The following is a 16,645-nucleotide window of genomic DNA, read 5'->3' on the forward strand; positions in this document are numbered from 1 at the left end:
CAATAATATGCTATTAGCTGTGCAACGAAACTTTTTGTACTGTTTGTCAAAATAAAAAGACAAAGTTAAAACAAATCTAAGCATTATTTGTTTTAAGTAATTTACTATCATAATGTGTTATGGCAACATTATCTCAAGGGGTTGTACATTGAGACTGCCTGGCTTGTCAGGACAGTTATGTCATAAGTCAGCCGTTTTATTCATCCATCTAAGCAAGACAGATTTCTTCCCATGCTCCGTACTGTATACAAATTCTCTGAGTTTGTGCCTGCACTGATTAAATTGTGTCTTTCTGTAGCCTTGGGGAGAAAGGTGTGGGTTGAAAAGGTATCTTGTCTTGACTTGAACATCACCAATTGGTTGTCTGATATTACATACCTCGGGGAATAGAGACATTTCAGAAATCAGTTCAATGAGTTAAATCACTTAGGTCTATGAGTCAGACTGTTTGCTTGGTTCCTGTTGGGTTGTCATGTGATACTGCAGGACACTTTGTGCAGTCAGAACAAAGGTCTGAAAACGCATATATTCAGGGAGGGTCTAGTCAGTAGGGTTAGGGTTAGACTTATTGTGGCGTGAATTCCCATTTTTTACCTGCTATCTTTTATAAATTTCAACTATTTCAAATTTACTTTTGGTCTGCATTTTGCTTTTCTGCTAGGTAGTGCATTTCTAAATACCTCGAGGTGATGTTATATTATTATAGTTATTTCCCCTGGGACTTGAAGAAAACAAAGAAATGATATATGTCTCAGTACTAACTATAAAACAGCGTAGAATTTGACAGCATGTCATTATCACTTTCTTCCCTACTTCAAACTGAGTCATCATCAGTGATGCATCATGCAGTTCTCCACATGCTTGCTGGAAAGCAGAATTAATTCTCTAGGGCATGGTCCAAAATGAAGGAGAGGTGTAGTGTAGTCATACTGAGTGGGTGGGTGGCTGTTTGAGCAGGGTGTGGTGGGGTGGGGATCATGCCCTCTCAAAAGAAGAGGAGCTAAGGAACACATGGCCCCCAGGAGAGATTGGGAGAAGTCTTGTGATGATGACTAACAGACAATATGCATTTAGGCCTCACAATAAGGTCAATGCTATGTCCCCATACCTGCAATAAACTGTTCAAGTTTAAGTCAAGTTCAAGTCTTTTATTGTCAGATTTGTCAGAACTTTATTGTCAGAACTGTGATTTACAAACAGATTGTGTGTTGATGCCATCGCACAAAGATATATAATGCAAATGTGCAACTTTATCATTATGTTCAAAACAGCTTGTGTCTGTATTTGTTTTTGTAACCTTATTCCCAGGCTGTGTGTGTGTATGGAAATAGGGGGGGTTCTTCCACAATAATTAAATGCTGTGGAAATGACCCCCCTAGACTGTCAAATTGATGTTTTTTGTTTGCTGTTGTCATGTCAGATCGACTTTGTTTATTTGAATATGTTCAAGAAAGCTCTGTCTGTCTGAGTTTAAGTCAATTGGCCATTCCCCAGGGCATACCTTTTTAGGCGTAATTCTTTTTTACCTGCCAAGAACTAGATGGGCGCGGCTGGGACAAAAGCAACGCTGCCCTGTTTTGACTTGCCTGACAAAGTCGAGAAAGAAAATAAGAGTGAAAAAAGAAACATAAGGACACACCATCCCACAAACGTTCAGTAGCAGTTCTCATATTTAAACAATTTCTATTTATTGACTAAATTCAGCGATCCACGGAATCAGAAGATTTAGCGTTCGTTTGGAAAGCTTTTAAAGGTAAGATATCCCGTTTACTACAGCTCGAAAGGAGCAGAGTTTAACATAATTTAACATCTAAAACTATGCTTTCAGGTAGACTACCAGTGAGGCAAATAATTATGTTTGGCATTGTGATGCTCTCGTTGGTCCACCTGATGTTGCTGACCAAGCATGACTGTGTTTAGCCTGGCACTGTTTTATATAATCATGAACAGTAGGCCTACCGTGCAGTCTGTTTTAAGACTGAAAAGTTGTTTTCGTTTATTTGTTTATTTCTGGAAGATATGTAGCCCATATTTTTGTACTTTATCAATGCTTTTACCAGGAATATATGCACTTTCTGGACTAAACAGCAGTATATACAGCGGCGTTGTGAGACATAAAACTATACTGGGGCACATCAGGCCCCATATTCATTCCTTTTTTTCTTTCAAGCTTGCTGCACACAATGCAATACTCGGCTATAGAAACTTCCCTTGCTTAACCCACTATACCACAGTTCAGGTAAGCAAGTTTGATATCAGATTTGGCAGGGACATCAATATGCAAGCGCACACATTTTTTTTGCATTCATTTGAGCGCATATACCGTTTTTTATTTATTTAATGTAATATTGTTTTTATGTTTTAGTCAAAATAAGATGATCGGTAGGCCTATCATTTAGAGATTTAGTTATGTTTTCTTAGCCTACCTCAATTCTGACTTGTGTGCCGAGTCCAACACCTGAACTTCTGTGTGTGTGCTGCAGCTAACATGGAATTCTGCGTGCATCGGTTTGTGTTTTCGGTTTGTGTTTTCGGTTAAAACTGCTTTGATTTTACAAGCGTTGATTGGCATACTGCGTTTATTTTTTTCCGGGATTATCAATCAAAATGAATGCACTGACTAATAAAGTAAATTATTAAAACTCAAACTTTAAATTTTACTCGGGCACAGCATATTTATACTGGGGCACGTGCCCCAGTAAAAGGGGTCTAACATGCCCCTGAGTATTTATAAAGGTGTAACAGCTTTTCAATAGCTTTGGAATAGTCATGGCCTTTCAGTAAGCTGTTGACAAAGTTGGGCAGAATCTCCATGTTGCCAAAAGTTGATTATTAAATTGTTGCATTTGAAACTGAATTTCTGCCTTTCAGATTCCTTTCATGATTAAATACACATGTGAACTGATTGTGTGCACAATCTTTTTCAGTGTCGATGCTGTAAGGGTGTGGTCTTTGAGTTATGCTTATGGATTTTTCTACATAGAACTACACAATAGTCCTCTTCTACCTCTTTGTTAGCCTGGTCCTTCAAAATAAGTTTACAAAGTTATTTTGGTCTGCCAATTGAAACCTGTTTTGATTTCTTTTATGTACAGTAGGCTACTGTTCTGTATGTCTTGAATGCAAAGTGAGAAGTTTGCTTCTGGCACATACTTCCTCTACTTGCTTTAACTTATGTGTGCTTTTTAAAATCCATTTTGTTATATAAATGTATCTTATTGTTACTCTAACATGTTTCTTGGTTTGAGATGTTACCAAGGCAAGTCCACAGTAATGTAATTGTGGTGTTTTTGCAGGATTTGCTGTCTTAGTAGCTATGGAATGGATGATTTAATATCAACAAGACATAGAAACCACTCAGGAGGCAGCTCAGGAGGAAAGGGTGAGACACAAGTTAGGATTCTTTTACACTTTTTATTAAAACATGAGATGGATGTAGCAATACAGTGTGTATATTATGAACTTGTATATTTTGTAAGTTGGTTAGTATGGTGATACATTCTATTGCAAACTGATATTATCAACAAATTTCGATTCCTAAACAGAACTCCTGCTGCAGGGTATGGGCTATAAAAGCAGACTTGTGCTTGAAATTAGATATGTTCACAAAGCTGCAAAAGTTGGCTTACGGGCATTTATTATCATATAACTCATTTTAGACAGGCCATACTCAATGTACAAAGTGTCACTCAGTGGGTACTGATATTATATATTTTCTCTTTTTTTGTTTGCTTGGCGATGCCAGAAACTACAACCTCAGCGAGTAGACTGACATCTCTTCCACCGAGTGAGTTTGGTTACTTGCTTGTCCAGATGAAATGATAATGGGTCTGCTTGCATATAATAATCAAGAAACGAATTCATATTATGTATGTCTGCCATGCTTGACTTCCCCACGTGTGTTCTTGTCACCAGAAGGCACTAGCGGATCTAGTTCTCACAAGAGTATGTCCAGCAATGCTGGAGGCTTGGGGTTGGAGAAGAATGTTTTGATTCAAAACAGCAGTGAAAGTTATTACACTTCCTGTGAGATATTTCATAATTCTTTATACGTTTATAATTACTTTCATTCCTGCAATTAGTACACAGATTTGTATTGCCCTTTAACACTAGCCGTAACGTTTGAGTGTTGTTCTCTGCCTCTAGCCTCTGTGGGTGTCAATGCCAGTGGATCCAGCCTCTCCTCTGGGGTCTACAATGGAGGAGACTCCTATGGAGGGCAAAGAGAAGGAGTTTGGAGTGGAGTAGGTGGAGGAGGTGGAGGAGGGGGAGGAGGTGGTGTAGGAGGAGGAGGGGGAGGAGGTGGAGGAGGAGGAAGAAGTGGAGCAGGGGGAGGAAGTGGTGGTGGCGGTGGTGGAGGTGGTGGAGGTTACTCACTAGGATTGTCAGCTGGAGGAAGCTCAGGGTCAAAGGTGAAGTCGAGCTCATCAGCGGGCACCAGGAGAACCCACAGCTCTGCCTCCACAGGGGGTCTCTCTCCAGTCCTGCTGGACAGGAAGAACATGAGCAGCCGCTCTGGGGGCTATGATGGTGAGTTAGAGTCCGGACAGCCAACTGCATAATGTGATCAATTCACTGGTAACTTCTGATGGCATAACGTGTCCTCTCTCCTTCTCTCAGGAAGCTCAAGTGACAATTCCTCCCCAGAGTTTAAACGCAAAGACTATGGTAAATAATCCTTGAAAAATGGGAAACCTCTAAAAGATCGTATTGTGCACAACTGGATATTATACACTGCCTGTGTGTGTTTGCGTGTGTGTGTGTGTGTGCATGTTTACTTAAAGGTTCGGGAGCCACCAGGGGAAGGAGTCACACCAGAGGTACAAACAAACCAGTGCCCCCTTGCAACAGCAATTGAAACACGACAGCAACATGATGTTAAAGCAACTTGAACTCATACTAAAAACTCCTTCCCTTTGCCCGTTTGGTTTTTGCGTTGACATAGTAACATCTGTACAGCTGCTAATATGTTATCTTGTACCTCAGAGAGTGAGATCCGAGCCAGGCTGCAAAGTGCTTCTCCATCCGCCTCCAGATGTGAGTATAGTTTTTTCGGGAACTTTGAATTTGTGGTCTGTGCAGTGTGTAGGCTCCGTCATGTTTACCGTCCTGGAACCGCTAACCCTGTCGCTTCTCTGTAGGGGCGGAGCTGGAGGATGTGAAGAGACTGCTGAAGGGAGGGCGCTCCAACAGCGTCAGCCCCACACGCTCCTCCTCCACGTCCACCACCCTGCCTGTCCCCAGGAAGGCTGTTGTGGAGACCAAGATACGCACTGGGGCCTCCCAGACAGGTACAGCTCCACCTAGTGGTCAAAGCACCCCTCTGCACGTATGCACTCTATGCCCCATCTTGTGGTATCTGAACACTTTGGTTACTGATCTTTCGTTACTTGGTGTTACTGGTCATTAATCCGACGTATTGAGAGTAGAGAGTGACAATTGGGTAGGTTTCCTTTTGATTGTATGAACTGCTTCCGTGGTGCTCTCCAGTGGCAGGCCAATATGAGCCCACCACTCTGGACTCCACCCTACCATCCTACTCCTGGTCCAGCTCCACCCTTCCCTCCTCCTCCAGCACCATCGTCCCCAGCAGCGGCCACTACGGTTACCACAGCAACACCAACAACATGTCCCCGGGCTCCTCCCCGCTCAATGCCACCTCCTCGCCTTCGTCTTTGTCAGGTGACGAGTGCTCTTCACCAACTTTGCACTTTCATCAGTGCAATGAAAGCACTGTGTCTTTGAGCATGTTTGTGTTTGCTTGCAGTGTACGGGTTTCAGAACAACCTGTCTCCCACATCCAGTACTGTCCTTAGTACCAGTGGGGTCAACACACACTCAGGGATGTCAGGTATGTTGGGCAATAAATACAAATGAAATGATTATCCCCTTAGATTTGGATTTGTTCCCTCATCTGTGTTTTCTTTATTTGGGCCTGTGTGTGCATGTTTGTGGTTACCGTATGTATGTGTGTGTGCATGTTTGTGGTTACCGTATGTATGTGTGGTGCATGTGTGCGTGTGCTTGCAGGTGGATATGGAGTACAGAAGAATGGATCAAACAGTGTGGGTCTTGTGAGCACTGGAGTGTCCACCTCAACAAGTAAGCCTGTTTTGTTTGCTTGCGTTTGTTTTGTAAGGGTTTACCTTTACACTGTCAAATACTAAATCAAGTCCCTCAATTATTTCAGACTCTAGGTCAGTAGCTGATGATACAAACAGGAAAGACTTCAAGTACCTGATTTTGGAAAAAGAGAATTATCCAGGCAAGAGGGACACAGAAGTTCTCCTTATGTCTAAAGACAGTGGGAAGAACTTCAGCAGCACTACAGCAGGTGAATGTGCTCCTTATTTCTCACTCTAAGTTGTCATCAGCTACTTAGAACCGGTTTTTATCCCGTTATACATTTGTAAAGGAAATATTCTATAATAAACTCACACATTGCTTAAACTGTTGCTTTAGCAATACCTGGGTTCGTTTGTATTAAATATTGTGTTAATACAGATTGTTTGTACATTTTTTACATGTTCTAATTGGGCTGTTTTTTGTGTTACTTCAGTTTCCCTCTCAGACAATTCTATGAAGAAAGGGAAAATGTCATCGAGCTACACTGAGACCGCTCCACTGAAGTCTGAGTCTGGAGCTTATTGTGAGCACTATCACTGACTATATTGATTGTACACTAGGAGCATATTGTGAGCACTATCACTGACTACATTGACTGTACACTAGGAGGAGGCAACTGTTCAAATTGATCATTTTTTTAACTCAAGGAAATGTTGTTTGTCCAGATGGATCCCCCATGGTGTCAACGAAAGACAAAGCCACATATGCAGGTATAAGACAAATGATGCATACTGCCTGTAGATCGTCACATACTGTACATAGTATTGCTTGAGTGAATCATTGTTGCGAAAGGAATCGACATACCGCGATGTTGGTGTTTCAAGTTGCTATTGCGCTGTCTCTGAGGAGAACGTGCCCAAAATCTTATGGCAAATGGTGTTCCGCAGAGATCCATAAAGAGGGGGAGTACTATGGAGGAGGAGGAGAAGGAGGAGGCTGTGGCTGTGACGAGTCCTGCTGCTCCTGGTGGAAGTGGCTGCTGGCTCTGCTGCTGCTCTCCCTGCTCCTCCTGGGGCTGCTGTTTGGCCTCATCGCTCTGGGTGAGTCCCTCTAGCCCAACTGCCCTCCATAGTCTTCTAGCAGGTGATGTCATGCTAACAAGACATGTCATCGTTGTTGACGAGCTGACTAGTCGGAGTCAACACAACACCTAAACCAGGGCTATAGGAATTTGTGGACACATGAAATCTACTAAGTCTACTAAGGCTTGATCCTCCATGACCCCCTCACGCCTTCCCTCTCCTCAGCCGACGAAGTGAAGAAGCTGAAGTCTCGTGTGGCGGCCCTGGAGTCTGAGTCATCTGCCAGCTCTGCCCGGACTAGTCGTCTGTCTGCCTCTGCCAACGACGTCAATACACTGCAGTCTGGTTCTTACATGGACAGCGGGGGCTACGCCCGTGCCGATAACGGCCTGAACTTGGGCACAAACCTAGACACAGGCACGGGCACCTTCCTGGGCACTGGTACCAATGGGCAAGTAGACAATGATGCCCTCCAGAGGACCATCCAGCAAATGATGAGGGCTGAACTGCAGTCACAGTCATTCAGAGGTAGTGCTCAAGCATAAAATACTCTCTTAAATTCTCTCTCTCTCTCTCTCTCTCTCTCTCTCTCTCTCTCTCTCTCTCTCTCTCTCTCTCTCTCTCACACACTCACACACACACACAAACACACACTGATAGTGTGTAATTTCGTGTTTCACAGCCCTTCTTACCTCATCTGTGAGAGGAGAGAGGGGAGAGCCAGGACCCAAAGGTGAGATCACAGACATCACTGTATAAACTATGCATACTGGATCATCAACATGGTGGTACAGGAGGTAGTCATCTGTAATCACAGTCACATGACATGGCAGTTACTCTTGGTAACTTATCCTTGCTTTTTCAGGTGATATAGGAAGTCCTGGAACTAAAGGTTTGTGGATAAGTATTTATAAACATACAGCATTCATTGTATATTTACCGTTGATTATATTTGAGCTAGTTTGCTCTCATCTAGCATAATACGTCATAGGTAAAGACAATCATTGATTCCTTTTCTTGTATGTCCATTATTTCATTCAATCACCCATGTTACAGGTGACAATGGTTTTCCCGGACTACCAGGTATGGACATCATTTCAAAGATTGTGGTATTTTTGACAACACAATTCTTTAACCATTCTTTGTAGAACTGCTTAGTAATCCAGTGGTGACACACTTTGACCTCTGACCCCAGGGCCTCCAGGTTCTATGGGTCACTTTGGACCAGAAGGACCCAAAGGACAGAAAGGAAGTGCAGGTACATGCATCACTTTGTCCGCTTATACGGCATCATCTTTTTTAAAGTGTACTAGTGTGTATTATGAATTGATGTACCACAAATGTGTGTGTCTGTGTTGGTGTGTGCAGGGGACCATGGAGCAGAGGGACCCTCAGGACTCAGGGGTCGTGAGGGACCAACAGGGCCCAGAGGGGAGCCAGGTCCCTCAGGGTTTGGAGAAAAGGGGGACAAAGGTACCGCAGGGAGTAAAACACGAACTGATCTAGTATCAATTACTTCTCCCAAACTTTTTACTTGAAGCATACAGCGTAACAACTCATGGTTGCTTGTGTATCTCCCAGGTTCTTCTGGAGAACCGGGACCTCCTGGTTCTGCTGGTCAAGTTGGTCTGGTCGGACCCAAAGGTAAGTCCCCGATAGTGTTGATGTTTCAGATCCACAACCATGCTCCGAGAGTACACTGAGAACGCTGAAGGACTGAAGATGTAGAACTGTTAAATCACTCCTTGTTGTGTTTCAGGCTCACCTGGAGCTTCTGGGTCTCCTGGCACTCCTGGTCAGTCTCTTTGATTATCCTCCACCTACTGGACAATGGCACTGTTAATGTGTATGATAGATATGTATACTGTGTAGGCATGAGTACGCACTTTTAAAAGTTTGGATTTAACTTTATGTTTGTGTTGTTTCAGGTCAACCAGGCCCTCAAGGCTTCCGTGGGGAATCAGGACCAAGTGGACCTAAGGGTATGTCCAAGATTAATGAATGAGACTTGGTATCATAGTTGATGAATGACTCATAGATATGAGATCAGACTGATGCAGGGGTCTTAAATGCTGGTCTCATCTCTTCTATGTAGGGGAGAGAGGCACTGCTGGATCTCAGGGCATCAAAGGTTTGTTACTGCATGACTGCAAGTCTTGGTTTATCATACGAACGCACAATTATGTTCTTTGGATCTTGTGACGGATGACTGCCAATTAATTAGCTTGTGTTCAATATCTCAGGTGACCATGGAGAGAAAGGACCTCGAGGTTCCCCAGGTGAGTGTCTGATTACCAAAGACAGTAAACGGTCAGTATAATGGGTTTTGCCATCACCATGCTCTCCAACCCACTTCTCCTCTGTCCCTTCAGGTGATCCAGGGTTACCAGGACTGTCTGGGACAGCTGGAGAGAAAGGCCCTAAGGGTTCTGCAGGTCAGTAAAAAAACAAAAATACCAATAAAAAATATAGTCCAGCAGACGTAAGTTCAATATCTGCGATTGGGAGTAGGTAAGGGTAGGGGACTGAATTACTACTTTGTGAGGCAGAATGATGACATCACATCAGCACGCCCACAATTGCGTATAAGGACCAAGGACCCTCTGACTTGTCTGTTAAAACACTTTGTTTGTCAAACAGGAGCCTCAGGAATTGACGGTGAAAAAGGACAACGGGGTAAAGGAACTGTCACCTTGAGATCTACTGTATTCACATTTAGCCATTTTGACCTCTGTGATATTGTTCCATCAAGCTTAAGCTTCCTCCCAGGGTCTCATATTGTATTAATAATGATATCATCCTGTTCTCAGGTGATCAGGGTCCTACTGGGTTACCTGGGATTCGGGGTGCAGTTGGACCTCCTGGAGATGCTGGCCTTCCAGGTAACAGATAAGAAGGATAAGCGGTAGAACATATACCATGAAGCTGTTTAACGAGCATTAGTGTTATGGTTGAAAGTCTTTGAAATGTCAATCCTTGTACTTTAGGAACCCCTGGGATTCAAGGACCGCCAGGTAGATTATGTTTTACTGTCTAGACTTACAGATTCCTCTCCTATTTGTAATGACATACATGACTTTTTATGATCGTATTGACACCACGATTGGGTAGCAATGTTTGTACTGTGTAAAACGTTCTGTTGCTCACAAAGCTCTGTATCCCTATTCTAGGAATAGCAGGAATCCCTGGACAGCCTGGACCTAAGGGTAACATTGACCAACCGTAAAAACTTCAATACAATTGACCGAATGCTAAATATACACGCTCTTATGAAGGTTTATGTTGCTGTTTATTTTAGGAGAAACAGGCGAGCCAGGAAGAATTGTCAGTGCAGGTAACAGACACTACATGAGATTTATTCTGTACTTTTGATTTGTATGAGTTCAAATTAATGTTGTATGTTAGAACCTATCTTCCAGCATGGTACAATGCATGTTAAAGATTTCAAATGTTGACCTTGGTGATTTTCTAGTGGGTTCTAACTCAGTGGCCATTCCTGGGCCCCCCGGCAGCCCTGGACCCCCCGGCACTGCTGGCCCTCCTGGCTTATCAGGTCAGACACACACACACACACACACAGATTACCAAGTCTTGAATTCACTTTTTCGCCCTCTGGATGAATGAAACCATCTGAATTCTCAAGGAGATGTGTTTCTCATAGAACTCCTCTGTCTTCACAGGCCCCATTGGCCCTGCTGGTCACCCTGGTCAGCCTGGTAGGTTATCTCATGCACTTTGCCAGTACTAACTGGAGCATGGATGTGGCCAGTTATGGGCTGGGTTCTATATATTGAATATGTGAATCCTTAGGTCTTAAAGGTGACAGAGGAGACAGAGGCGAACAGGGAGAGGCAGGAATCTCAGTGAGAACCACAGAAACAGTGAGCTCATCCAGAGCTGACAGTAAGTACAGTATCTTGTGAGGAGACACTTTGTAGTAACCAAGTACAAATGATATTAGATGATATTATTATGATATTATTAAACTCATATAGCCTTCTAGAACGTAGGTTTCGCACCAATCAATATTGTTTCCAGGGTAACCCCTAGGTTTCTCTTCCAGGACAGTTTGGTTCTGCACCAATCCCAGGGCCACCAGGCCCTCCTGGACCCCCTGGATCCCCTGGTAAGCTCTTCCACTGTCAGCAAGCAAACTATTTTTACAGTGTTTGAAAGTGGTTCTTGATGGGTCTATACTCTTAGACCAAATGATGGCAAAATAGTATGAACATTTTCTGAATATAATCTTCAGGAGATAGCAGGTCAGGACCTCCCGGGCCTCGTGGTCCTCCAGGTGAAGCAGGTGAGCTTGACATCAAAAGCGAATATAACTTCCTCAACAGTGCGGACATAAGAAAACTGAGTTGTTCTGCCATTTCTATCACTGTAGGATACGGTAGACCTGGTCCAAGAGGAGAGAAAGGGGAGCCAGGAAGCTTTGTGCCCAATTCAGGTATGCAATGAACTACACTACCAATAATCCCCCAGACGGGTAAATAACACATCCTGTAAAGGCAAGCACAAATGTTGGCTTGTGGATTGTAATTTAATCTGGATGGTGATGATATACTTACAAGATGCATGTTGGTCTTTGACTCAGGAACCTTCTTTGCTGGACCTCCAGGACCTCCTGGTCCAGCAGGGCCCAAAGGGTCACAGGGTACGTCAATGGAAAACATCCCTCCACACTGACACGTTTTTCATGACACGCTGTTCTTCGCCTTTATCGTCGTTTTTCCTCAGATAATTCACAGTTTCCGTTTTATTGTATTTACCCAATGAAACATTCACGTTTCTCTCACAGGTCTACCTGGGCCAAGAGGATTCCAAGGTGAGTAAGCTTTGACTAGCCTTTTCCTTAAGAGGTACCAAAGTACAATGAACCAAGAAATACAATTCCATCATAATCTGAATATTTACAGTGATAATGCAGTCAGACATACACTAATCTTCTCTCTCGTAGGTGATGCTGGCCAGCCAGGTCTGACAGGAAAACCAGGAGGCTCTGACAGAGGTGAGATAGTCACCACCGTCCTCTAAAGCGACACAAAACTTCAATCCATTTCAAATGTAATGATTGCAGTGTCACATCACCGACCGTTGTATTTGTTCCCCTCAGGAGAATCGTACAGCACAGTTCAAGGACCACCTGGACCCCCCGGTCCTGCAGGACGGCCAGGACCAGAGGGACGGAAAGGTAAACAGTTAGAAGCTCAACCATCTTCAAGTTCGGCATTCTCTATGCCTTTGGTTAAAGCTCTGCTTGTTTTGGTTTTTCCAAGGGGATTCTGGAATACCCGGTTCTCCTGGTATTCCTGGCTCGTCTCGAGGTACGCTCTCATATATGACCATTGGTTGTCAGTCACAATTCTCCTTTAGCTCACGTCTCTAACTCTGTATAATATTCAACAGGCGCAGCCTCAGCCACCCCAGGACCTCCTGGTCTTCCGGGTCCTCCTGGCATCCCAGGCGTCCCAGGGACCTCATCCTCTGTTGATATGCGGCAGTACATTACCGACTATCTAAGTATGAGCTTCGTAGCCATCACTGTCCCACAATCACATCACTGAACCATTCAAACCTGTTGTATAGTGTTGTGAGGTCTTGCTTGTGTGCCTGTTTAAGGTAGGACTCAAGGTTCTGCTGCCTCTGGCCCCCCCGGCCCCCCTGGTCCTGCTGGAGTGCCAGGATCTTCTGCCTCAATTGAAGATATCTCTCAACATGTCATCGCCTTCCTGCACCGTAAGCCAACAAATGCTCTTCACTCTACCACGTTGTGTGGCTATTACTTGGGACCACAAATACCTCTGATTAGTCACATGATATCATAGCTAATTCAGTAGAGTGGATGACCCCATATAATGAGTGTTTAAATGATGGTGTTCCAGGTTCAGGATACATTGGCGTTAGCGGTGCCCAGAGCTCCTCTGGATCCTCTGGCTCTCCTAGATCATCTGGATCTTCTGGCTCTCAGCTCTCATCCTCAGAACTCATTTCACTACTACAGAGTGAGTCATTTTAACTCAACCTAATGTTTCATTTAGAGACCATGTTATGTTCACAAAAAACCCTGGAAAAAACCTAAACCTTTCTTAAAGACGTTTCAATGTAAGTTGCTGTATCAAAGACATCATGGTTCACTTCAAATACCCCTTCCTGAATATGGTGTTTGTGTTTAGGGGAAGATGTGAGGCGGTATATACAAAGTTTAAATGGGGCACATGGAACAAGGACAGGCGTCGCAGATAAGTACAACCCACAAGAAATCGCAGAATACGTCTACAGAATTGTGACCGGTATGCACAGCTGACCCTCCCTTCACAACCATGCTGCACTAGAGTCAGTGCCAAAGTGTGTATTGAAATCTAAGGCTCATTAATAGTTGAATTGTACCGCTAACCTCTCTCATGCGGTTGTTTTTCAGAGCGGGGTATTGGTGGCAGTCAGCCTGGACCTCCGGGTCCTCCTGGAACTTCAGGTCCTCCTGGGACCCCAGGGTTGCCTGGTACCTTTACTGGTGACTACTCCTCACTGTTGAGAAGTAAGACTCTCTCCCCGCGGACACAGCATCCCAGACTGCCTACTCACAACCATGATGGGTTTAACCCCTGAATATGTTGCCTCTTGATCAGAAGCTCTGGTTGGACCAGAAGAAAGGTTGCAATGCTCTTCCACCTTCTTCCTCTTCTTGGTTTGATCATTTTTTCATCTTCCCCAGGTTCAGAGTTCCGTGCCATGGTGAGTCGTTCAGCGGGACCCCCTGGACAACCTGGTTCCCCAGGCCTCCCTGGTCCCCCTGGCCCACCTGGCAGCACAGGAAGGTCAGTCAGCGTGGGCTCAACTGGCTACAGAGTGGAGGACATCCAACGTTATCTACAGAGTGAGTCTAGCTGAGAGAGCTTGGAGAGTATAGCACTGTCGGTTTGCCAGAGAGAACCTCCTAAACAAAATCTTGGTTGAGAGTGACCTTTTAATTCTTTCTGGTCCTTCCCAGGCTCCGGGTTCAGTGGTCCTCCTGGTCCTCCTGGTCCTCCTGGACCCCAGGGACCCCCAGCAAACTCCAGGGAACTTGTGCCTGATGTCAGCAACAGGAACTACCCACGAGAGCAGATTCGGGCTGAACTCCAGGAGTACTTGTCCAGTGAGTTACAATCGCTAACAATAAGCAACACTCAACCATCCATGTTATTGTTGTAGGTTATGTCCTGTTTAGACTATTACATTGGGGAAACTACACATTGTGTGTTTCATGGAGTTTTTAATGGACCTAATACCGCTATGACAGATGGCTTGTTTTCTAGGTGATCACATACGGCGTTCCATGGTGGGCTCCCCAGGGCCTCCTGGCCCTCCTGGCCCCCGCGGCCTCAAAGGGGACAGTTACTCCCAGGGAGACCCTCGATACCACCAGGACTCTGAGCGCTCCCAGGCTGACGTGAGGAGACTCAGTGAGACCCTGGACTACTCGAACGTGGCCCTGAGAGTCACAGACTACATCCGGAGTGAGTGGATTGCAGCATCTGGCTTTCTATCTAGACTTTTTAATGTTCTCAATAAGCTTTCAATAATATTATTAGGTGGCAATCCAAGCGTTTTATTGCTTTGTGTTTGTCACTCCAATCGGACTCTAATATTTAATCAGACTGGGTTTGGGGCCCTGGGTTTGGACTCTGACCTCTAGTCTACACTTGTAAAACAAGATAAATCCTTGTTGTCCAGACCAAGGCTTACTGCAGGACTACCTGGTTGAGGGCCCCCGACGAGGAGGCATTATGGAGGTCCAAGGTCCACCAGGCCCTCCCGGCCCCCCTGGGGCCCCTGGGTACAGCCGTGTCATCGGCTCCTATGGGAATGTGACAGCTGACCTCATGGACTTCTTTAGAAGTGAGATCAAATGAGTTCAATTCTATTCTAGTTTAAACCCATCTCTTCTAGTTCACACCAGTAAATAACGGTTTACTTCAGTTTAACCCAGTTTCCTTCTTCTCTTATAGCGCATGGCACCATTGTTGGCCCCCCAGGCAGGCCTGGACCAAAGGGAGACAGAGGATACCAAGGTCCCAAAGGAGAGAAAGGTAAAGTAAGAGTGTGTTACAAGGTGGCATTAGCCTCAGTGAGTGAGACAGCAATAGCAGTCATTCACCAGTAAAGCGTTGTAACCTGGGTCAGCTGTGTGCCAAGGGAAGGTCAGTATTACTGGGACCTGACTGATCTCATCTGCAGGTGACATCGGCCACCCAGGACTACCAGGACTGCAAGGGTTCCCTGGTTATGACACCTCCAGACTAGAGACTGTCCAGACAGGTACAAATACATACCAACAACAACAGCCTAATGTCACTCACATGTGCATGTGTAGCCATTAAATCTATCACTGTGATTACTATGAATGACTACATAACTACATAGCAACACTGGCACATAGCAACATAATATTTACATTGGAACGACTATGTCATTACAAAGTTTCTACAGTTTAGATATGTAGGTAGGTGGGGAGGGAGACTCCGATGGTAAGAAGATGTGTTACAAAACCAAGATTAGTATTAACTTCTCAAACTTATCTAGTTAGAGAAGATTTCCCACCCCGATTTCTTCCATACAGATAGTAACCTTGCAGTAAACTACTAATGTAGTTGCATAGAAGTTGCTTACTGGTGTTAACCACTCACTTTGATTTGTCCTCCAGATGGCGTACGAGTTGGTCGTTATCGTCAACGTCGGAATGTTGGAACCTAATGTGTATTTTTCTAGCTTCAAGGACAAATTCATCAGATTCAGTCCTGTTTGTAGATGGAAATAGAGCAGTGTAGATTAGATGCTGAATGTAGAGAAGACTTCTTGCCTCACAAATTATACAACTTTGGATTTGACTGAATGCTGTTGAGTGGAAGGTTTGGGAAATGTATTGATGGGACTAGATTGCAATGTGACAGCTGTCTCAGTGAAGTGATTCTTTTGGCTGAAGGTCAGTTAGGTTGTATTTCTGTTTATATACAGTACAGGTGTATGCGGTTGTATTCTGTTTACCTATCTTTGTCTCTTTATTTCTTAAGGGTATACACATGGGAGATTATACATTTGTAGGATATTAATGGTGATTAATGTTTCATAAAAATATATTTTAATTGCACTTATCAGTCTGCCAATATAGACAGAACATTTGACAATAAACGTTTTACTTGAGCACCCTTGTAGGAACGTCATATGGTACAACAGCTGTTGGTCACAGCTTTAAATGTCATGGATAAAAGAATCTGCTAAATGAATACATGATTTTTTTTCTACCACTAGCTATTATCCACTATGAAAAATGTTGTATTCTTAGTCAAATGTCACATGGTCCAACCTTATTGACCCAAAACTGATTGGAATGTATATTTTTATGACAGCACTGAAATTTACTTCACTTGATGTTGAAATGTTATTCCGATTTTCTTTTAACAATCTATTAATGCTAAATAAACGTGATTACCATTAAAGTCAAAGTAATTTAG

At 44.0% G+C, this 16,645-nt stretch overlaps 1 protein-coding gene and 1 long non-coding RNA gene across 2 annotated transcripts; one reads left to right on the forward strand and one right to left on the reverse strand.

Annotated features, from left to right (window-relative positions):
* The first annotated feature begins 1,651 nt into the window (after positions 1 to 1,651).
* col17a1b (collagen, type XVII, alpha 1b) lies at positions 1,652 to 16,636 on the forward strand. Its single transcript, XM_067235793.1, has 57 exons — positions 1,652 to 1,753; positions 2,171 to 2,239; positions 3,315 to 3,382; positions 3,746 to 3,787; positions 3,916 to 4,026; positions 4,147 to 4,530; positions 4,621 to 4,668; positions 4,785 to 4,820; positions 4,987 to 5,037; positions 5,142 to 5,291; positions 5,491 to 5,682; positions 5,768 to 5,851; positions 6,031 to 6,102; positions 6,191 to 6,334; positions 6,560 to 6,649; positions 6,792 to 6,836; positions 7,014 to 7,166; positions 7,374 to 7,676; positions 7,831 to 7,881; positions 8,014 to 8,040; positions 8,205 to 8,231; positions 8,344 to 8,406; positions 8,517 to 8,621; positions 8,730 to 8,792; positions 8,908 to 8,943; positions 9,077 to 9,130; positions 9,244 to 9,279; positions 9,392 to 9,427; positions 9,521 to 9,583; positions 9,789 to 9,824; positions 9,959 to 10,030; positions 10,136 to 10,162; positions 10,319 to 10,354; positions 10,447 to 10,482; positions 10,621 to 10,701; positions 10,829 to 10,864; positions 10,959 to 11,051; positions 11,212 to 11,274; positions 11,401 to 11,451; positions 11,539 to 11,601; positions 11,749 to 11,808; positions 11,953 to 11,979; positions 12,112 to 12,162; positions 12,268 to 12,345; positions 12,431 to 12,478; positions 12,561 to 12,674; positions 12,774 to 12,890; positions 13,037 to 13,156; positions 13,328 to 13,444; positions 13,573 to 13,689; positions 13,867 to 14,028; positions 14,143 to 14,289; positions 14,450 to 14,650; positions 14,868 to 15,032; positions 15,143 to 15,223; positions 15,372 to 15,452; positions 15,838 to 16,636. Exons 3-57 carry the CDS (start codon positions 3,322 to 3,324, stop codon positions 15,885 to 15,887), a joined length of 4,857 nt encoding a protein of 1,618 aa, XP_067091894.1. The 5' UTR covers positions 1,652 to 1,753; positions 2,171 to 2,239; positions 3,315 to 3,321; the 3' UTR covers positions 15,888 to 16,636.
* Positions 3,435 to 5,092, reverse strand: LOC136942807 (uncharacterized). Its single transcript, XR_010876638.1, has 3 exons — positions 4,982 to 5,092; positions 4,378 to 4,484; positions 3,435 to 4,210 (listed from the first exon to the last, which is right to left on the reverse strand). It is a non-coding gene; the product is annotated as an uncharacterized lncRNA (long non-coding RNA).
* Positions 16,637 to 16,645: the final 9 nt, after the last annotated feature.

Source organism: Osmerus mordax, chromosome 5, assembly GCF_038355195.1.
Source record: "Osmerus mordax isolate fOsmMor3 chromosome 5, fOsmMor3.pri, whole genome shotgun sequence".
In the NCBI taxonomy this organism is placed as follows: Eukaryota; Metazoa; Chordata; class Actinopteri; order Osmeriformes; family Osmeridae; genus Osmerus; species Osmerus mordax.

Coding starts and splice junctions, on each gene's coding strand:
- col17a1b (XM_067235793.1), top strand. CDS start 3,322: ATGGATGATTTAATATCAACAAGACATAGAAACCACTCAGGAGGCAGC. Junction 8,622..8,729: donor TGGAGAAAAGGGGGACAAAG/GTACCGCAGGGA, acceptor TGTATCTCCCAG/GTTCTTCTGGAGAACCGGGA. Junction 10,483..10,620: donor AGGAAGAATTGTCAGTGCAG/GTAACAGACACT, acceptor GTGATTTTCTAG/TGGGTTCTAACTCAGTGGCC.